Source organism: Talpa europaea (assembly GCF_964194135.1).
Source record: "Talpa europaea genome assembly, chromosome: 15".
NCBI classification, from domain to species: domain Eukaryota; kingdom Metazoa; phylum Chordata; class Mammalia; order Eulipotyphla; family Talpidae; genus Talpa; species Talpa europaea.
The window spans coordinates 77887942-77904170 of record NC_140083.1 but is presented as its reverse complement, the minus strand read 5'-3'; the positions used below and the strand labels follow the sequence as shown (position 1 = coordinate 77904170).

Sequence of the window (16229 nt, the reverse complement as noted above, 5' to 3'; positions counted from 1 at the left end):
GAGTTGTTTAGTTAAGGGTCATATAGAACTTCTGGCTTAAAATGATTAAATCCTAAAGCAACAAAGAGAGGAAAGGACCCTCAGTGACCTAAAATTACCTTAGGCTGAATAACATGCATTTGCATAATAAAATCCCGCCCAAGGGGGTCCTTCACCACCATTTTCTACACGTGATCCATGATCTGTTATGAAACTACACTGCCTGGGCAGCCAAGATTGCAGACATTCTACCCTGTCACTGCCCTGTCCAAACACTAATGCTTCTATAAACATCGTAATATCCTAACAGTGCTTTGGAAGTTTTGACTCCTTTCTTGTTCATGTAATAAAACTCTCAATGTGGTCTGGTCTTTTGACTCAGACCAAGCAATCAGCCCTCAGTGTATGGTAACAAAACAGGCTTTGAGAACCAGAAACAACATGAAATTCAAACGAGTAATATAAACAAATTAATTTGAATAAAATAAGATCAAACTTAAAGGGAGAGTTTTATTGATTTAACAAAAGAACAGCTTTCAAATCAATTATAAATTTTATCATTTGGTATTTATATACAAAGTATGCACTTAAGTGAATATTTGATACAAACTCTAGGAAAGTGTTCTAAATGCAACAGATACCTCCAGAAGCATGTGATTCAGTGCCAAATTTATAACCATATATACAATATGTCACAATCCTTTTATTCCAAAATTGTTCACATGAAAACTCTGAAGTGGACAATAACTTGCAAAAAGAATAGATGATTTTCATTATATGGAACATGGGGGGACACCATAAAAAATATTCTTCAGAATTTCTTTATGGAGTTAGTAAGACAACAGAACTTAAGAACACAAGGACCTGTCCCAATAGAACATGGATGTTAGCTATGCCATTGCTTTCCAGGTTGAGGTGCTCTGTCAGCCATTTTTGGTAGAAGGCCGGCCCGCTATACACACCAGGAAAACCTTTTCGACCACAGCCGTGTCCGTAACTGGTTACTCCCATTACAAAAAATCGCTTATGTTCTGGTAAGTAGCACATTAATGGTCCACCACTATCACCCTATCAAAAAAGTCCCAAAATAGCGTTAGTTACTTTTAGTAGTGTTTAAGAAACAGTAAAGTTGGAATAAATTAATCATATTAGACATTTCAATATACCTACAAAAATCCAAAGATTTTGAATTTTATATTCCAACTCAGAAGTATTTAGTCTGGCATGGAAGAGGATCACACAGCAGGTGGATAAACTTCTATTTGTACAATTTTGAACCCAGAAAGCCATAAATCCTTTTTTTTTTTTTTTAGGTACAATTACTCAGGAAAAATATAATTTAGGAAGTGTGCAAAATACTGTAAATTTGTCTTTTAGGATACTTCTATTACCTAATGCTATGTACAAAGATGTATTAAGGAATAAAACACTACTCAGCTATTAAAAAGATGAAAACATGCCTTTTGGAACTAAGTGAAGAAGTCAGAAAATGAAAGACAGTTACCAGATGGTCTCACTTATTTGTGGAATAAAAAAAACAGAGAAAACAAGCTGGCAAAACACATCAAAAATAACTCTTAGGCTCTGAAAGAAGTGGCACTGGAGCTTAAATGGTGGTAAGTGTAGTATGTACACACATCAAGGTATGAAGGTGTACTCCAAAATTAGTTTTATAAATGACTGGATTATTAATGTTTGATTGAATAAAAGATACCGGATGGATTAGTTTAGGGGTGTGTCTGTGTGTGTGTGAGCGTGATTGTGTGTATGTGTGTGTGTGTGTGTGTGGTTTTCTAGCTAGAAGAAAAGTTATTGGGCATCTTGTAAGATAGGGAATCTAAATGGTAACGTTGGCTAATGGAGGATAACAGGAAGTAACAAATCTGTCATTGTTTCTACAAGACTATTAATGTACCAACATTATTTTTTAAGGACTATTCATCACCAGAAACCACCAGGACACTGAGATAACTGCTTCTGTGCCTAAAGATTAGAGTATGTTTCTCAGGTGGTTCTAATTCTCTAGAGAAGGAAGGCATTGCATAATTATTTTTTGATGATGAGAATGCACTTATGAATGCAATGAAATTGAATTGGATTCTTTGCTGTTTTACTCAGCAAGATTATTACGGAAAAGGACACAGAAAGATAAACTCTGGATTTCAGACATCAGAATAAGTAGGCAAAGATCACCGCATGAGACACTGTTTACTTCTGATAAATTCAGAAGTAAAAAAAGAAAATAAAAATGAAAAAAGACACAAAAAGCATGAGAGAAAATAAAATAGAAACTGGACTTCATAAAAAAAATCGAAACCTTTTGTGCTACAAATTATAACATCAGGAGAACAAAAAGAGTCAATAGTCAATCACAAAATATTAAAAGAAAGAAAATATTAAACAGAATATTTTAATATTTTAATATTTGCTAATCATAGATCTAGGAAGGGCTTGTATCCAGATTATATAAATAATACTGTGAGTTTCTAATAAAAAGATAAATAATTTTGAAATGGGCAAAGGATTTGGATATCTCTAAAGAAAAATAAATGACTAGTAGACATAGTAACAAGCACATGCAAAAATGCTCAACATCGTTCATCATTAGGGAAATGCAAATTACAATGATAATTAGATAGCACTTCATGAACCCACAAGGATGGCTATAATCAAAAAGACAATAACAAGTGTTGACAAGGATGTGGAGAAATTAGAACCTCATACATTGCTGGTGAGAAAATAAACTGGAGCAGTCACTTTGGAATATAGTCTGGAAGTTCTTCAGAATGTTAAGTATTGACTCAGCAGTTCAACTCAGGTGAAATTTCCAAGAGAAATAAGGACACACCCACACATAAAAATACACACACAACGTTTCCAGCAACATTACTCATAACAGCCCCAAAGGAGAAGTGGTCCAAATACACATCAACTAATTGGTGGTTGAATAAAGTGTGACACTTCCATACAATGGTATATTATTTGCCAATAAAATGAGTAAAATATTAACACAAATTACAATATGAATGAACCTTGAAAACAGTATGTTAAGTGAAATAATCCATATATTGAATGGTTCCATTCATATAAAATTTCAAGAATAGGCTAAGGGCAGTGATTCCTAATGCATGCAGGTCATTTTTAAGGTTGACAAAGTGTACTAAAATTGGATTGTAGAGATGGTTGTATGTTTTATAAATATACTGGGAAAAAAACAACAAACCACTGAGTTGTATACCTTAAGTGAGTGAATTGTATGTATGGAAATTACAACTCAAAAAAGGGGTCACAGAAAGGAAAAAAAAAAAGATTCAAGGCAAATTTTGTTGAAGGTTGACCATGATTATGGAAACCAAGGAATCAGGAAATCTAGAGGATTTGGATTGTTGGAATAAACGGGGGAAAAAAAGAATTTTAGTACTTTTAGCCTTGATAATCAAGACTTCACCAGAAAGTCGTCAATAAGACCTTGTTCAAGATCTGGTGACTTTAGAAAATATTTCTAAGGAAAATTACTTGGTCTTACCCTGCAAGTGTCAAAAGCTCCTTCTTCATCACCTGCACAAAACGAAGTGTCAGGAATTATTCCCCCATAACTCTTCGCAGAATTACAAATGTTTCGAGAAATATAATGCACTTCTGCTACCTGTAACATATTTGTAACATTACCTATTAACAAAAAAATATCAATAGATTATTTTGGAGAACAGGCCTTTTTGACTGATTTATAATGCTCATTTTTTACAGTGTTGCAAACCAACATCACTTCAATAAAAAAAGCCCAAAGTATTCATATTTAATAGGTTTTCTTTCCAAAGTGACTGATTCAACAGTTACATAACATTGCATCCATATAGGTATATATGTATACCTAGGAAGACTGTGAAAGTGTGTTCACCAAAATTTTATTTATAGTTATCTCTAAATAATTGGAGTTTCTAGTTATTTCTGCTATTTTTGCTCATTTATTTCTTGAAGGACTCACAAAAGGATCTATAGTGGGTTTTTTTTTTTTTAAGATTTATTTATTTTTCATACAAGAACTGGGGTATAGACAGGCCAGAGGCACGGGAGGGTGAGAGGATTCACCAGAGACAGAGTGGGGAGTAGAACAGGCAAACAGACCGAAATACACTGCTGAGGGGAGCAGTGGGAGAGACAGGAGAGGTCTGCTACGCCATATGGGTATCTCCCTGGCCGGCTGGGAATCGAACCTGTGCTGCCAGGGCTGCAGACAGCTCCACAGCACTGCGCTCAACACACTGTGCCACTGGGGAGGCCCAAGGATCTGTAGTTTTTACAAAATAAACCTATATCAAAATTATTAAAGCTTAAAGAGGTAAATATTGAGATCAATCTTATGGGTTTTTTGCAAAGATTTATTTTTATGTATGCATACAAGAACTGGGGTGTAGGCCAGAGATGTGGGGGGTAAGAGGATTCACCAGAGACAGAATAGAGAACAGAAAAGGCAGAAGAAATCAATCTTATGTTTTAAGTTGTAAATAATTTCTACTAAATTTTCCCATGATATGAAGCCTTCAAAGATGGTCAACATGAAAATAAAAGAGATTTAATGTATAACACTAACTTCTCTGCTAATTCTTGAATATAAAGTGGTTTAATATACAAAAACACAAGGAACCATTAGAATACAGAGTATTGTGAAAATTAATCCATAGAAAAGCTACTAAGCCAACAGCATCTGATCCCATCAGCTTGTCTCAGAGTTGTCACATGTGGTGGCTGAGTATTTTGTGTGCCCTGCATCCTTTCCCAACTTCTCTAGTAATAGACATTGTTCCTTTGACTCTAGATAGCAAGTAATTCAGCTTCTCCATTCACAGAATCCCATCCTCCTGCTGAGATTGGTCCAGGGGTGATCCTACATTTTTTAAATGAAGCATTTTTTTAAATGAAGCTGCCAGCTAGTCACATGACGTTCAGCTCTAAGTTCAAAGCTGCCTGTAGCCACAGTTCCAGCCTCACGAGGACAAGCATTCTGAGAGCGTGAAGTCACCATGCAGAGAGAACAGGAATAAGGAAACAGAAACGCAGTATGTACTAATGGCATTCACATTCCTAGACAGATGTTTCTTAGAGCCATCATATTACCCATGAATAATGAGTGTTTTGTTATTACCTTTCTAGTTGTATGTATTTTGCATTTTTTTTTTTTTTAGTGTTACTGTACATTCTGTAATCTCAACCACAATCTTGAATCAAGGTGGTGATGGTAGGGGAAAGGATTTCTTATTTTAAAGGAAGTTGTTTTCTGTAATAATGATGTTTGCAGTTTGGAGGTAGATAATCTTAACCAGGTTAAGGAAATTCTATGTGTATACTGTTGTGCATTTTTAACACTTACAGAGATGATCTTTTTTTTCTAATCGAGGTAACACTGGTTTACACCTTTGTAAATGGTCCAGAGGTACAGGATGGCCACCTTCAGAGTATGTTACCTCACCTCACCCTTACCCAGGCGCCCAGAGTCCTCCATTATAGTTCACTGGCCACCTCCTGTCTTTGTTCTCCGCCCTCACATTAACTCTCTGGTAGCCTCAATTTTACAATCAGACTTAGAGGGTTTGTTTTTGTCTGATCTTTGTTTTGTTTCTCTATATTCTGCATGTTAGTGAAACGATCTAATAGTTGTCTTTCTCCTCTGACTTAGTTTACCTAGTATTATCCCCTCCAGTTCTACCCAGGTTGTCACAAATGGCAAGAGTTTACCTTTGATAACAGCTGAGTGGTATTCCACTGTGTTCATAACCCACATCTTCCTGATCACTGATCTGTTTGGGACACTTAGGTTGTCTCCAAAGCTTGTAAATAGGGCTGCAATGACTACAGGAATGCATATAGCCTTTTGAATTGGTGTTATTGCACTTTTTGGGTAGATATGTAGGAGTGTAATTGCTGGATCATAAGAGAGATCTATTTTTAGGGAAAGACAGAGCCAAACTTAAAAATCTGATTCCTCAGAGCCAGAGGTTATTGTTCAGGATTTGCAACACTCCATTACCCATGAGTCTCAGAAACTACAGTAATGTTTGAAATCATTTTCTCTGAGAATGTCTAAATGTTCAAGTGTCTTGGCATGAAATCAGAAAAAATTCTATTTATGTCTTAGAAGATAAATTTTGTCTTTCCCCCAAGGAAGAAAATACTATTCACAGACCAAAAAAGGCATTTCCTATTCACTAATTCATATAGAATCTATTTTTCAAATTCATGATATAAAGAGGTAAAGAAATATATAAAATATTTACCCTCTGCCAATAATAAGGAATGTTTTAATCAATAAAATTCAGGCTATAATTACCTTCTTCTTTTGTTCTTCCCCAGCCACTTATAAAACACTTTGTGCTTTGGTTCAAGTTTTGAAAAACATCAAATGGTAGACAAATAGGCTGAATATAGTCATTATATCTCACTGCTTTTTTTAAATGAAAAAGTGCAATATCACTGAAATAAGATTGCAAATTGAAGGCTGGGTGGATAATGATGGCTTTAACTTTCATCTTCTTGGTTTGTGGCAGTCTCCCACCTATATTATTAGTTCCAATCACAACTCTCCATAGCAAAGGATTGCTGAAAGAGAATAAATGTTTTTAGAAACATGCTATTTAACTAAGTAGCTACTCTTAATCTCCCACTATCTTTTGTTTTTCTCATGTTAGATTAGTAACAGTAAGTTTTTTTATTGAAATCAAATTATATAGCACAGTATTTTATTTTTTTAATAAATTTTATTTTTATATTCCCCATACAATTGCAACCCCCTTATTTTGTTTATTTAGACCCCAATCCCTCCCCTCCCACCCCCTACCCCCCATAAAGTGTCTCTGGTTCATAGTTTTTTGTTGATTTTGATTTTCACTTTCTTATAGTTATTCATTTTCCTGGTCCCTTATTTAAGTTTACTAGATTCCTGCTATGAGTGAGACCATCCGGTATTTTTCTTTTTCTTTCTGGCTTATTTTGCTGAGCATGATCCCTTCCAGCGCCATCCATGTTGCTGCAAATGGCATGTGTTTATCTTTTTTGAATGCTGAGTAATATTCCATGGTATATATATATATATATATATATATATATATATATATATATATATATACACCACATCTTCTTGATCCAGTCATCTATTTTTGGGCATTTGGGTTGTTTCCAAAGCTTAGCTATTATAAATAGTGCTGCTATAAACATAGGGGTGCAGGTGCTCTTTGGAATTGATGTTTCTGTGTCCTTTGGGTAAATACCTAGGAGTGGAATTGCTGGATCATATGGAAGCTCTATGTTTAGTAGGTCCAGAAATCTCCATACAGCTTTCCATAGTGGTTGGACCAGTTTGCACTCCCACCAACAGTGCAGGAGAGTTCCTTTTTCTCCACATCCTCGCCAACATTTGTTGTTGCTAGTTTTTTTAATATGTGCCATTCTCACTGGTGTAAGGTGGTATCTCATGGTAGTTTTGATTTGCATTTCCCTGATTACAAGTGATGTTGAACATTTTTTCATATGCCTGTTGGTCATTTGCATTTCCTCTTCAGAGAAGTTTCCTTTTAGCTCTTCTGCCCATTTTTTGACTGGATTATTTTCTTTATTTTTGTGATCAGTCCTTATCATTAGTGTTGTGTGCAAAAATGTTCTCCCAGTTGGTGGGGTTTCTCTTTGTTTTTGTTATTGCCTCTTTTGCTGTGCAGAAGCTCTTTAATTTGATGTAGTCCCAGCTGTTTATCTTTGCCTTCACTATCACTGCTTTGGGTGATGTGTCTGTAAAGATGTCTTTGATGTGAATATCACGTAGTGTTTCGCCTATATTTCCTTCTATGTACTTTATGGCTTCAGGTCTTAAGTCTAGTTCTTTAATCCATTTTGAGTTGATTTTTGTGTATGGTGTGAGGTAGTGGTCAAGCTTCATTCTTTTGCATGTAGTGACCCAGTTTTCCCAGCACCATTTATTGAACAAACTTTCTTTGCTCCATTGCAGTCTTTGCTCCTTTGTCAAAGATTAGTTGACCATACATCTGTGGGTTTATTTCTGGATTTTCTATTCAATTCCATTGGTCTGTATGTCTGTTCTTGTTCCAATACCATGCAGTTTTGATGATTATGGCTTTGTAGTATAGTTTGAAGTCTGGGAGTGTGATGCCTCCATTCCCTTCTTTTTTTTTCAGGAGAGTTTTGGCTATTTGGGGTTTTTGGTGATTCCATATGAATTTCATCAATAATAGTAACAAAAAGTTTAATCCAACTCTCATTAACATAAAGCAACATCAAATGAAAATCTATCATGACATATTTTGCTTTAATGCACTGCTTTAAGCTTCTTTGAAATAATGGCATTTTTTCTTTTCCAAACATACTCAGGTCCTATTACTTGCTTCAATTTATACTCAGACCATAAGATTAAAAAAAAAAACAAACCCCAACATATTGTATACACTGAAAACTACAAAACATTGCTGAAAGAAATTAAAGAACATAGACAAATGGAAAGACACTCCCTATTCATGGATCAGAAAGATTGCTTAATATTGTTAAGACAGCACTCCCCAAAGTCATCTACATATTCAATGCAACCCCTATAAAAATCCCAATGATTTTTTTTTTTTCAGAAATAGAGAAAGGTGTCCTAAAATTTACATATCATGTCAAGTAACCCCAAATAATCAAAATAACCTTGGGGGAATAAAAATGAGGTAGAGGACTCTGTTTCCTGGTTTCAAAACTTACTTGAAGCTATAGTAGTCAAACAGTGTGGTCCTAGTACAACGCCAGACATTACACCAGTGGGAAATAATAGAGAGTTCAGAAGAGCATCAAGAAAGTAAAAAGGCAAGACACAGAATGGGAGAAAATATCTGTAAATCATGTATTTGATAAGAGAGTAACATCCAATAATATGTGAATTAATACAAAGGGCAGATAATGGAGCTAAAATTTTAAAATGTCTTTTTGAAATCCAAGGTTCTATGACAATACAACAAAGTCATATTATTTAATAAAGGTCTTATGTCTAGTAGGTTGGGGAACCTGCAAGGGAGGTCTAGAATGCAGGTCTCCCTACTCCAAACTTACTGTTCTCCACACTGCATCAAAGCAGCAAACCAGTAAAGTGCAATGTCAGGAATGTTAGGATTTAATAATATGAGAGAAGAGCTTTTCAAAAAATCTTCATATCATACCCAGCAGGTCTTTCCTCCCTCAGGTTAAGATCTGAAAACTGCTGAAAGCCATTTTTCAGCCAGTATGTCAGAAAAGAGTCATAAAGCATCCACCCTGGGAAGAACAGAATTGATTGCTAACGCTGAAACTTTTTTCCTAAATCTTTTTCTTGGTTTATACCTTAATATTTCCCATTTTTCTAATCTCTAGTCCTCAAAAGGCTAGTTTATAAAACTGAATTGCATGTTTTAAAATGCAGTGCACAGATTAAAGCCTTATGTACACCATAAAGCTAGTCGTCCCCATCTGAATTTTGAAATTGTTAGTCTTAAAGTCTTTTCAGTCTTCTCCAAGATAGCTGTTAAAAGTTAAATTCTCGGGCCTCCCCAGTGGCTCAGCGGGTTGAGCACAGCGCTGTGACGCTATCCACAGCTTTTGCAGTACAGGTTTGTTTCCCCATTGGCGAGGGAGATACCCACATGGCATGGCAGACCTCTCCTGGCTCGCCCGCTGCTCCCCTCAGCAGTGTTTTCAGGCATCTGCCTGTTCTGCTCCCCGCTCTATGTCTGGTGAATTCTCTCACCCTCCCACTCCTCTGGGCTGTACTCCAGTTCTTGTATAAATAAATAAATCTTTAAAAAAAAGTTAAATTCTCTTAAAAGTTAAATTGTTAATGGAGACTGAATTACAGGAACCATGTTTCCTAGAGGATTTATCTTACATCTTTGTATGATTTTGTTTCATTCTGTGATGATTCCTATTTCTCCCAAACTAACATTACCTGCAGACTCAACAAATATTGTTTCCTATAAAGTAGGTCAAGTCCTACATTAATACCAGCAATATCAAATAAAAGATGTAGTCCTTGTCTTCAAAGAACTTACTCTAATGGTAAGAAATACAAACACGTGGTTATAATATAATAATTTTAAAAGCTAAAAGAAAGACTTAATTATTTCAAATAAGGTCCAACAAACTCTAATCCACAGGCCAGATCCAGTTTGTCACCTGCTTTTCTACTAGCCCATAAACAAAGAACTTTTTTACACTTTTAAATGGTTGGAAAAAATCCAAAATAAAATAGTATTTGTTCAAATTTCAATACTTACAAATAGGGTTTAACTGAACATGGTTGAAGAGAGATGGGCCTTTACCACATCAAAATAACCCCTAGGAGAATAAAATGAGAGTTGTATTCTAGATACATACTTGGTGTCTTTAATGCAGTGAGCAGCTGTGAGGATCCACCTTTCTTTCACTATGCTGCCTCCACATATATGAACGAGAGTCCTGCCAGACTGAATTTGCAGGCTGACTATCCATGGCCATGAACCAATTGGAGCTTCTGAGCCCCCTATAATCCGAGACCCTTTTAACACATTCATAAGCGGTGCTGTTCCACAAGCTAAAAATAAAAAATAAAAAATGATTAGACGTCTGAACATCTACTATATGTATTATTTCCTAGTCTTAATACACAATCATAACCTGCTAAATCCTTGTTTTAAAAACTGATAAAGTAGGCAGGACACCTATAGAAGGCCCATATTTTGAGATAAACCTTAAAGGAAGGTTGAGACAGACGTGGCCCCGTTACTTACAGATAGGAAGAGATTCAATTGACGCAGTTCCCCTCGGTTTTACAACTGTATTTTCCCCAAAAGTTTTACACTGAGAGAGGTTTCTCTGGCCAGGTATCACGTTCCTCCTTGCGCTAAATGGCGAGTCATGACTCTGGGCGTGGTGAATCAAGGTGAAAATTTCACCCTTACTAATAAAAGATCGCCTAATAACTTTCCACCCCGAATGTCAATGAACTGTGTTTAACAGGAACGACGAACCTCAGCCTATGGAGGCGCCCACACAGACGCCCCCACCACGCGCGGTGCTCTTACTACCACGACCGCACGGCGCCACCACCGGCCCTCCTCCTCCTCCGCCTCCCGTCACAGCGGGACAGCCGGGTAGTTTTAAAGACGACAGGCACAACGCACGGGGAGGACCCAAATTAAATGCCATAGAAGCGGGGGAAAGGCGCGAGGGCTGGCCAAAGAGAGGAATGAGCAGACACTGCCCTTGGAGACCAGCTCTTCCCCTTTCTGGGCGGATCCGTTCACGCCGCTCGGCGGGGCCTTGGCCTCCCCGGGGCCACCGGCCTGTCCCCGGGCAGGTGCACCCCCGCTCCTTTCGGGCAGCGGGGGGAGTTCCGCGTACAGGAGCGAGGTCCCCACAAACACCAGCGCGGCGCTCAGGAGCCCCGGGCCCATGTCGGGACTCGTGTGCGCAAGATGGCGGCGAGTTCCCGCCTGGCACGTGGCCTGGTGACGCGCGGCCGGGCGCCGAGGTGCGTGAGGTGCGTGAGGTGCGTGAGGTGCTTGAGGTGCGCCGTGGGGTCCGCGGGACGAAGGGAGAGGCCTGGAGGCTGGCGGGGCTTGGGGTGAGTCTGGCCTTCCCGCGCTGCTGAAGTTAGACGTACTTTTCAATTTATTATTATTTTTAAAAGTTTTATTATTTTTAAAATTTTATTTATTTTTTTAAAGATTTATTTATGCATGCAAGAGCTGGGGTACAGGCCAGAGATGCGGGGGGTGAGAGACAGAGCGGGGAACAGAACAGGCAGACTGACGAAATACACCGCTGAGGGGAGCAGCGGGCGAGACCGGAGAGGTCTGCTCGCCATGTGGGCTGCTCCGAGGCCGGCAGGGATCTAACCGGCACTGCAGAGGCTGCGGACAGCCTCACAGCGCTGCGCTCAACTGCCTGCGCCACCAGGGAGGCCCTAACTTTTATATATATTTTTCACATCATTTTTCATTTTTGCACAATGTATGCATTTTCATCTGGGTTATAGTCCCCATACAATTCCCACTCCCACCACTGTTTTGAGCCTACTCCCTCCCTAGCCCCTCTCCCCCAGTGTGTCTCTGGTTTATGGTTGATACCTAAGCCAAATACCAACTCAGACACAAGGGGTTGGTGTGGGTTATGACGGTCTGGGAAGGCTCTCCCCGTCGGAGAGGATGTGAGCTTGGGCCTAGATTATGAGGGGGAGACCAAGGAGAAGATGATGTAGTGAAGACAGGATAGGCTAAAACACAAGCAGAGGATTGGCTATGTATCTATTCATCTCCAGAGAAACAGAACCAATAGGATACATAAGAGATATACAAGAGATTTACTGTGAAAATTGGCTCCTGCAATTATGAATGCTGAGAAATCCCATGATGTGCCATCTCCAAGCTGGAGAACCAGGAAAGTCAGTGGTATAATGAAGTCACAGTCTGAAGCAGGAGAGTGGGGGAGTCCTGGAGTCCTGAGGACTGAGAACTAGGAATTCGGATGTGGGAGGGAAGGAGAGGTGGATGTCCCAGCTCTAGAAGAAAGGGAAAATATGCTGTTCCTCATTTTTGTTGATTTGGGCCCTGGATTGGATTGGATGACATCACTCCATGTTGGCAAGGGAGGAGGTCTTTATTCAGTTAAATTTAAATGATAATCTTTTCTTAAAACACCCTCACAAACATTGTTGGAAACATCCTATTTTTCCAACTATGTGGGCATGGTATAACCTAGTCAAACTGACACATAACATTAACCGTAGCAGACAATAAAGCAATGTATGAATAGTTTTATTGTTTTTACTGTTTTCTGTTATCTTACAGAGGTAAAGGAGAACCCATGCCTTTTTTTTTTTTTAATCAGGATATGTAAGAGAAAAAACTAAGTTGAAAGTTTTTCCTGTTTATGTATTTGAATTGATTCTGTATTGAGTCCAGAATCTTCCCTTTTGCAGAGCCATTTAATAAGGTTTTTGGATACATGGTAGTATGCCTACAACCTGAGGGCTGATTGTCCAGCTGTAGCGGCAGGAATGGCACAGTGCAGGTATTCTATGATCCGAGCAGACAGGGTAAGGAGAAGAGAGTCCTGGAGCCCTCAGTGGCTTTTGCAGACTTTTATTGGGATTTTACTGGGCACACAGCAGGCAGGGGTGCCGGGAGGCTGGCAGACCTCCCAACCCCCAGCAAGTCTTCACTCTTTCAGGGCTCTGTGGCGTTTTCTGGTTCTCAATGCTTCTGTTCTCCCGCTCTGCTGGCGTCCCTTGACGCCGCCCATATAAGCCCAGTCTCTCAGCACAGGTGCATCCACTTACGCACGCCCACACCCTACTCCAGGTGCCCGCCATCAGGCATGCTTTCAGGACCACAAGGATCCATCATCCATCCTAATGGCAGGAGGGCAGAAAAGCCTGACACTTTTTTTTAATATTTATTTTTATTTATTCAAGAGCTGGGGTACAGGCCAGAGTCATGGGAGGGTGAGAGGATTCACCAGAGACAGATCAGGGAGCAGAACAGGCAGACGGACCAAAGCAGTGGGCGAGAGAGGAGAGGTCTGCCTCGCCATGTGGGATTCTCCCTGGCAGGCCTGGAATTGACCCGGTGCTGCGGAGGCTGTGGACAGCTTCACAGCGCTGTGCTCAACCCGCTGCGCCACCGGGGAGGCCCAAGCCTGATACTTTTTGGCCTTACCCTACACCAGCATAATGCAAAATTTTTTTTAATGTGCCAAGGAAACTGGGGGAAAGGGAATAAAGAAATAGGCAGCTATTATTTGGGCCAAAAAGGTGTCTGTGAGAGTTTCCCAGTGGCGAGTTGACCCAGGGTTTTTAAGAACAATGATGTCGAATGTGTGGGTTTACGTTATTTTATTGCTGCTATCTTGAGCTATACTGAACTTTGCCCCTATTCATCTTCAGCGATAGGGAACAATAAGGTTACGGTGGTCAGGAAGGTTGGTAACATGGTGGGGAATTATTTCCTTTATTTCTATGTAAATAACTGATAGTTCTAGCATTGTGTCTTTAGTTTTTAGAGATTTCTGTCTGAAAATGTCAAACAAAAATTAAATAATAAACCCCAATGGGCCCATCACACAGATTTGGCAATTATTTCATGGCCAGTCTTACTATAATTATATTCCCATCTATTTTTCCTCACTACCAAAATTATTTTGAAGTAATGCTAAGAATTATATAATTTTATCTATACTTAAATACTTATTCCAAAATTATAAGGTTAGGTCTTTTAAAACAGCCACAATATTGGGTCTCCCCAGTGGCGCAGCGGTTGAGCGCTGGGTTGCGAAGCTGCCCGCAGCCTCTGCGGTGCCGGTTCGATCCCCGGCTGCTCCCCGGCCACCGGAGGAGGGTCCCACATGGTGCGCAGACCTCTCCTGCCGCCCACTGTTCTCCTCACAGAGTACTTCGGTCCCTCTGCCTGCTCTGTTCCCCGCTCTGGCTCTGGTGAATTCTCTCACCCTCCCGCGCTTCTGACTGTACCCAGTGCTTGTATAAATAAATAAAATAAATAAAATAAATCTTTAAAAAAATAAAACAGCCACAATATTATTATCACACTTAAAATATGAATTATAATTCTTTAATAATGTAAGGGCAGGAAGGACCACTGAGCAGGTTTTCTGATCCAGCAGACCGGGTAAAGGAGGAGTCAGAGTCCTCAGTGGCTTTTGCAGGTTTTTTATTTAGATTTACCAGGCATATGGCAGGCAGGGGTGCTGGGGCACCAGCAGGCTGGCAGTCCTCCCAGCCCCCTGCAAATCCTCACTCTATCTGGGCTCTCTGGCGTTCTCTCTGCTTCTCTTCTTCTCTCGGCTTCTGTTTGTCCTTGGCTTCTGCTGGCGTCCTCATGACACCGCCCTTAAAAACTCAGTCTCTCAGCCCAGGTGTACCCACTGCAGGTGCCCGCCATCAGGCATGCATTCAGGACCGCAGGGTTCCCTCATCTATCCTAATGGCAGGAGGGCAGAAAATCCTGATACTTTTTCCTTACCCTACAAATAGCAACTCATTAAGTAATACCAGCATTACCCTGCTACCAAAAGCAAAGATATTACAAGAACAGAAAATTGCAGAACCAATATCCCTTATGAACAGAGATGCAAAAACCTTCAGTAAATGTGAGCAGAGTTATATATTTTTAAAAAAGATTATACATCACGATCAAGTGGTAGCTTTTCTGAGAATATGACACTGGTTCAACATTAGAAAATCAATTAATAAAATTGATCATATAAACAGACTAATGAAGAAAAGCACCTATTCTAATCATCACGGGATACAGAAAAAGCATTTGATAAAATTCAACACCTATCTTTGAATTAAAACTCATGAGCTGGGAAAAAAGGAAATACCCCTAAGATGAGAAAGGGCTCCTACCCAAAAATCCCCGTAGCTTTTCTCATGCTTAAATGTTAAAAGACTGAGTGTTTTTCCTCCACAACTGGGAACAAGTTAAAAAGTCCATGCTCATTGTAGGGTAAAGTGTCAGGCTTTTCTGCCCTCCCACCATTAGGATGGATGATGGATCCTTGAGGTCCTGAATGCATGCCTGATGGCGGGCACCTGGAGTAGGGTGTGGGCGTGCGTAAGTGGGTACACCTGGGCTGAGAGACTGGGCTTATACTGTCAGCGTCATGGGGACACCAGCAGAACCACGAGAAGAACAGAGAAGCAAAACCATGAAAAGAGAACAGAACCACGAGAAGCAGAGAGAACAACAGCAAAGAGAGTGCGAAAGAGAAGCAGAGACCACCAGAGAACGCCAGTAAGCCCAGAAAGAGTGAAGACTTGCTGGTGGTTGGGAGGCCTGCTGGCCTTCCGGCCCCCCAGCACCCCTGCCTGCCGTGTACGTGGTAGATCCCACTAGAGGCCTGAAAAGCCACCAAGGGCTCCAGGACTCTCTCCTCCTTTACCCTGTCTGCTCGGACCACAGAGAACCTGCTCCATGTTCTCCGGCCCCTACACTCATGAACCCTATTTACCTAGAAATCCTAGGCAGTATAATAAAACAAGATAAAGTATACAGATTTTAAGGAAATAAAACTCTCTCTATTAAAAAAAAAAACCACTAACAAGTGAATTTAGTAAGGTCACAGAACATAAGCTCTCTTTCTAAATACTATCCAGGAGCAACTAGATACTGAAATTTAAAGTTAAAACAGCTATGAGCAAAAAGGAGCCACAAGGTATGAATCGAACAAAGTATGTGTAGTCAGTG

The 16229-nt window shown here is 39.7% G+C and overlaps 1 protein-coding gene across 1 annotated transcript; it reads right to left on the bottom strand.

The window, feature by feature from the left end:
• Positions 1 to 608: 608 nt before the first annotated feature.
• Positions 609 to 11729, bottom strand: TMPRSS12 (transmembrane serine protease 12). Its single transcript, XM_084256123.1, has 5 exons — positions 11145 to 11729; positions 10360 to 10595; positions 6305 to 6573; positions 3506 to 3648; positions 609 to 1047 (listed from the first exon to the last, which is right to left on the bottom strand). Exons 1-5 carry the CDS (start codon positions 11415 to 11417, stop codon positions 802 to 804), a joined length of 1167 nt encoding a protein of 388 aa, XP_084112249.1. The 5' UTR covers positions 11418 to 11729; the 3' UTR covers positions 609 to 801.
• Positions 11730 to 16229: the final 4500 nt, after the last annotated feature.

Excerpts from the sequence above, each read along its gene's own strand:
- TMPRSS12 (XM_084256123.1), bottom strand. The coding sequence starts at position 11,417 with ATGGGCCCGGGGCTCCTGAGCGCCGCGCTGGTGTTTGTGGGGACCTCG. Across the intron at positions 10,596-11,144 it reads ATTTAATTTGGGTCCTCCCC|ATGTTCAGACGTCTAATCAT; the intron begins GTGCGTTGTGCC and ends TACATATAGTAG. Across the intron at positions 6,574-10,359 it reads CACTGCATTAAAGACACCAA|CAATCCTTTGCTATGGAGAG; the intron begins GTATGTATCTAG and ends ATTCTCTTTCAG.